This window comes from Rousettus aegyptiacus, unplaced genomic scaffold, assembly GCF_014176215.1.
Source record: "Rousettus aegyptiacus isolate mRouAeg1 unplaced genomic scaffold, mRouAeg1.p scaffold_m13_p_1, whole genome shotgun sequence".
Lineage (NCBI taxonomy): Eukaryota > Metazoa > Chordata > Mammalia > Chiroptera > Pteropodidae > Rousettus > Rousettus aegyptiacus.
This window is the reverse complement of record NW_023416284.1, coordinates 28,732,121-28,738,120: the sequence shown is the minus strand read 5'-3', so window position 1 is coordinate 28,738,120 and position 6,000 is coordinate 28,732,121. Positions and strand designations below refer to the sequence as shown.

Sequence of the window (6,000 nt, the reverse complement as noted above, 5' to 3'; positions counted from 1 at the left end):
GGCAATTTTAAGGAATTTAGGTGATTATTTGTCTTCTTATTTAAACCAAATCCAGAGGCTTATATAAATTAAAATGACATATTTGCATGTTTATTTCTCACAGTGGTAAAATCAAGAAGTCATTTAGCCATATTTTAAGCCCCAGACTCCCCCAACAATTTATCAAAGGGTTTACCTTGATTAGGTGTATTAAATTAATTTTGATGAAATTTTAATTTTAATTTTAATTTTGATTTAGTTTACTTCCTAAATTTCAGTTAAAAGTCTTAGTACAAAAGAATTTCTTAAAACCTTTTTTATGACTATTAATTGTTGACTTGATGTCAACTTAGATAGTTTCACACTGTCTTCTACTCAGCAGGGATACTAGAGCCAACAGACAAGGACAGCCTCTCTCTTACCAAACAAACTCTTTAGACGAAGGAATTATATTTGAGGAATACTATTTAAAATTTTGCCAGTAACTTAGTTGTTTACATCGTTATTTACAAGAAGTTCTAAATTTTTATTCGAATGTAATGTTTACCTTTTAACCAAAGTTTTAGAACTTATTCTAGTCAAATTTAATTTTTTTTCATTGGGCAGTCACTTTTTTTTTTGAAATAGCTAAGATAAAGACAACTAAAGACTAATTTCTTCAAGTTATTTACTACATTTCTTAAATGAATCAATGTAAATTCAGTCAGCGACACTGAATTTGAGAGGCTTAAGCCCTTTATCTTCTACATCTCTATGAAGGTGGACTGGCTTGCTTTATTCGAAGGTAATTTCCTAATTTTTTCAAAAGTAACCAGGAAAAGAACCAGCTTTCCTTCTCTCCTAGGACCCAAAGTCTTCTTGGATGGCCCCTTGTCATTCCCTCTACTCACACAAAGGGAAAAAGCAGCAGTTAAAAGGAGTACACTAATCCTCTCTATCCATATGAATAGATACAGTGAAAAAAAGGCAAATTGCAGAATAAGTGCTAAATAATGCCACTTACATGAATATTAAATCACGTAAAAATACTATACTGTGTCATTTATATATATATGAAATAGTGAAAAAAAAAGTGGATCAGTGGTTGCCTGGATGGAGGGGTTGGAGTGAGAAAACAGTTTGCATTACACATTTATCCCGTGATAGCTGCTGCCTCTGAGTGAGGGGAGAACAAGGCAACTGGAGATGCGGACAAGGACAGGCCTTCCAGAAACAGATGCAAAAGCCAGGGTCTAGGAGCCCCGGGGCCCCAGCAGTCTCCTACCACCCCACCTCACCTCTCGACCCATCCTGGGCCCCAAGCAAAGGGGCATGGACAGCTAGCGTTAAACATTTTAGAGACCGGAGGCTGGCAGGTGGCCATGGACCGGAGGGGAATGGGGGTAGGGGAGAGACTGGGTCTTTCTACGAATTCTAAAACTCAAGGCTTGTTGGTGATGGATGAACCATAGCTGATAGGGACCCAATAGAGACCCAGAGCAGAATTGGAAGGGGGTCAGAGGTCACTCAAACGACCCCCAGGCATGTGTCACCCTACTAGATGGTGGGGGGAGGGGAGAGAGGTTTTTTAAAAAATGCCATTACCACTTCTAGGTGACCTGATAGAATCCTTAGGATTTCAGCCTAGAAGAAATTTGATTACGTTTACAGCAATCAAAGAGATGTAATCTGCAGAATGAGCAGCTGATTGGATTTAGGGATTGAGGCCTCGTGAGTGTTTAAGGACTCGGGCAAAACCGTTGGAGTTCAAATCTAGAACCTGCAATTGACTCTTCTTTGTGGCCACCAGCAAATTAAGCTCTCTGGGCCTCAGTTTCCGCATCGTATGATGACAATTATAAAGACTACTTCACTGGACTGTGGTCAGGACGAAGTGGGTTAATTCATGTAAAACCCTTCCCCGCACCGTGGGAAGTTGGGAAATGACTGTAATGATGTCTTTGTAGGTAACGCAATCAGCCTCTGTCCTAGAGGTCGAGACTTCACTTATCGAGACTACAGCGGATGAAGCCCCGGACTCCGCCCTGAAGGGCGTGGCTTACTAAAGGGGCCAATCGGAGACCTCAGTACGGCGGCGGGCGCTATAAGAGGCCAGGCTCTGACCCTCCAGCAGCTCTGTGCTGGCCCGACCTTAGCCTGCAAGCAAGTTGTCGCTGGTCACAAGTTGGATGAACTTATGGTGAGTCTGCCCCTTCCAACGCGGGAGTGAAAGACTGTGTTCTAGGGCGGGAGGTCAGAAACTCCCAGGTGGGCTGTCAGAAATCCCAGCAGGGGGTCCAACTCATGGGAGAGGGCAGGCGGAAACATATGAAATGGTTCATTTCTCCGGGGAACGTGTTTACTGAGCACCCTCTCTTGCCTGTCCTGCCCAGGGGGTGCCCTCCTGCAGACAGACGGGCCTGCAGAGGAGGCATTTGCGGGGCTGTTCCTTTTGGCTACTGTCCTCAAGGCTCCTCAAAGGCTCCTCGAGGGCATTGCTGCTGACCTGCTGGTCCCCTGGAGTCCACCAAACCACCACCTGGTCATGGGCGAATGTGAATACATAAATTATGCTACAGTGAACGTGGATGTGCAGATATCTCTTTAATATACTGAATTCATATCATTTGGATAAATACGCAGAAGTGGAATGGCCGGATCCTATGGTAGTTCTATTTAGGTTTTTAGGAACTTCAGTACTGTTTTTCATAATGGCTGTACCAACTTACATTTCCAATAGTTACAAAGGTTCCCTTTTCTCCATATCCTTCCTAAAATCACTGTGAGGTCTCTGAGGAAAATGTCCACATTTTCTGAATGCAGATCTGTTAGCAACCAGAGCCAGATAGGTCCAATTCAAATTAAGTCTCCCACTTCATGCCCCTGGACTTCCGTTTTCTCTTTAAAATGAGATTAATCATGGCTCCTATCTTCTAGGGTCATGGAGGGACTGAAATGAGATAATGTTTGAAAGTTCATTCATTTAACCAAATTTCCAGCATCACATCTGGGGAGGCAAAACATCTTTGGTCTCTGGGGCAAGATCTCTGCAGGGGATGATGGGGCATTTGTGCGTTCATCTAGATTCCCACCTCCACTGGTAGGAGTAGCATAAGAGGTTACATTTTAGAAATGTTACTCTGACTGTGTTGTGTTGGGGGGGGGGGTGTGGAAGGAGGGGGATGGGCATACTGGATGGAGTAAATTCCAGACTCAGGCCAATTAAGAAGCAATTACAGGCTTTAGGCAAGAGGTGATGGTGGGTTAGACTAGGATAGGGTCAGCAGGGATGGATAGGAAGGATGTCTGGAATTTGAGCTAGGTTGGATCCTTGAACTTCCAACTTTCTTGCAGGATCCCACAGCTGAAGAGTCAGTTCAGTTATCAGGCAACAGCAAAGAGACTTGCATGAATAGTTTACTTCAGACACTTGAGGAAATTGATGAGCTTCTCCAGGACCTCTCTGAGACACCTGAATCAAGAACCCCAGCTGCGCCAGAGCCACAGCTCTACATACCACTGAATGCTCATGGTGAGGACAGCCAATATGAGCCAATTCAGAACCAGGCGACGACACCCTCGACACCGACAATGATTTCTGCATGTTCTAACATCCCTGAGACAGTCCTTGTCCAGAACTCATCAACAAACCCTGTTAAAGCCCTTGACGTGCCCCCTGGAGACCTAAGTGAGACATTTTCCATGAACCAAAGGGTAACCTCTTTTGGTCAGAGAACACCCACAGCAACTTCCTGGATGACATATGTCGCCGACAACCCAAACACATCGTTCACTGATTGCCAAAAAATAACCAGCACTGCAAACACGACAATTCCCAATGAAGATAGCCAGATGAAGCCCCTCAGTGATGACCTGACCCTCTGTGGAGGCCAGATGACCTTCAGTGGGGACCAGACCCACTATGGAGGCCTGACGACCTTCGGTGCCCACCAGTCTGTCTATGGGGGCCAGATGACCTTCAGTGGGGACCAGACCCACTATGGGGGCCTGATGACCTTCGGTGCTGACCAGAATGTCTGTGGGGGCCAGATGACCTTCAGTGGGGACCAGAGGGCAACACACAGTGGTGACCAAACCCTCTATGGGGCTCAAATGATGACCCTTAAGGGGGACCATATGACAACTTTCACTGACCACACCTGCTATGGAAGCCATATGATGCCATGTAAGTCATCATCATTGCCATACCCAGAATTTCCGTACTTTTCCAGTTCTCGTTTGACCCAAGGACAATCCTTAGAAAATCAGAAGTCAAAACTCAAGTCTCAGAGATGTCGGTTCCAGAAGAATCTTGACGTGTTGAAGCCCTACACTTGCACATACCAGGACTGTGGAAAATCATATTCAAAGCGTTCCCACCTGCAAATCCATGAGCGCAGACACACTGGTGAGTGAGGGCTAAGGGTTAAGGGTGATAGACAAGTGACTAAAGATCTATGCCTTTACAAAACTTTGGGATCATTTGAAATTGTTATCCCTCTAGCCTGGGACCCCAGTAGACCCAAGAAAAGATTGCCAAATTGGAAAGGGTGGTTGCAGTGGTCCTAGGGACAGACTTTAGTTCTCAGTCAGAGACAATCTGGCTGTAGACTTTTGTACTGTGGCCTGTGCTGAAATGATGGGAATAAGTGGAGGGATTTGTTCTACCTCTTATGGATGGTCTGACACTACCTCTGCTGAAACTGTCACTTCATACACCTTTCCTTAAACCCAACACATCCCCTTCCTCAACCTCCTTATTTCCCCACAGACTTTCTTCCTGCCCCCGTCTTCTATTTTTTTCTCTCTCTTCCTTTCCTTCCTTCACAGTTTTCCTCTCATCCTTCCAGCTCCGGCTGCCCTCCTAGTCTTCCTCTTTCACTTAACCCTCTTCAGTCTCCTCTCCACTGGTTCTCCCTCTCCAACACCAACATGTTCACAAACCTTTTTCTTCTCCATTCACTTTCAGCCTCCTTGTCCCACGTTCCACTGAAACATGACACATCTCTCCCTTTCTCTCTGGTCCAGGGGAGAAGCCCTACAAATGCAATTGGAAGGGATGCACATGGGAATTTTCCCGTTCAGATGAGCTCAAAAGACACAAGAGAAAGCACAGCGGGGAGCGACCCTACCTGTGTACTCTATGCAACAGGAATTTTGCACGATCCGATCACTTAAAGCAGCATCAAAGAGTCCACAGCCTACAATTATGAACCCATCAGCTCATGAGGAAGTGAGTACAGCTGAAAGCGTCTCCTTACTCTGCCTTTGTTTGCTCGGACTTAGCACTGTGCCAAAATATAGCAGGTGCTTAATAATATTTGAAAACTTTTAAGGTTTTTATTTTTTCTCTAAAACATAAGGAATACGTGTATGCGTTTCAATAGGCTCAGAAGCACTCTTCACTTCCCTCACCAGGAGTAACTGCTTTTATTATGTCCTGTGAATCCTTCTAGATCTTGCTCTGTGCACTTACCTCTATGTGTACATGTAAAAATGTATATATGTAGATGATTGAAGTGTATACATAATTCAAATGTATAAGAATTCTATATTTGAGCTCATGTTTCTTTGGTGCTTTATTTCCATGTGGTTAGAAGAGGGACACTTGGTCACTTCCAGTGTAAAATGGTCTCAGGTGAAATAAAACCCATTTGAGTGAGTACTTAATATACTCAAAAGTTGAGCCTCCTATCATAACTCATTCTTCTCTCAGGTGAAGTCTCTTTTTTCCCTCTGCCAGAATACACAGGGTGGTGACATTGAAGGAGAGTGAATCAAGTACTGGCTACTAGGAGAAGGAGCTATCCTTTCTACTGGGCCCAGGGCCCTTTTCTTCATTGCTTCTGCTGGCATGTCTGCAGCTGAGATGACCTTTGGTCTGTTTTTCTTTGCATGGGATGGGTGTGGCTTGACAACTACTCCTGAGGAGCTTAGCCATCTTCCCCTGCTGACCAGGTCCTTCTCCCAGCTCATATAGGCCCTGATCTCTTAGGTCTGGCTTTGACTCCCACCCAACCTCCAACTTGTGTAATATCCCCC

At 44.8% G+C, this 6,000-nt stretch overlaps 1 protein-coding gene across 1 annotated transcript; it reads left to right on the top strand.

The window, feature by feature from the left end:
* The first annotated feature begins 3,359 nt into the window (after positions 1–3,359).
* On the top strand, positions 3,360–5,227 carry KLF18 (Kruppel like factor 18). Its single transcript, XM_016123482.2, has 2 exons — positions 3,360–4,366; positions 4,987–5,227. The coding sequence occupies exons 1-2, from the start codon at positions 3,367–3,369 to the stop codon at positions 5,169–5,171; spliced, it is 1,185 nt and encodes a 394-aa protein (XP_015978968.2). The 5' UTR covers positions 3,360–3,366; the 3' UTR covers positions 5,172–5,227.
* Positions 5,228–6,000: the final 773 nt, after the last annotated feature.

What these genes read in the sequence shown, in the direction of transcription:
- KLF18 (XM_016123482.2), top strand. Translation starts at nt 3,367, where the DNA reads ATGAATAGTTTACTTCAGACACTTGAGGAAATTGATGAGCTTCTCCAG. An exon ending in CCATGAGCGCAGACACACTG is followed by an intron (nt 4,367 to 4,986) that starts GTGAGTGAGGGC and finishes TCTCTGGTCCAG; the next exon opens with GGGAGAAGCCCTACAAATGC.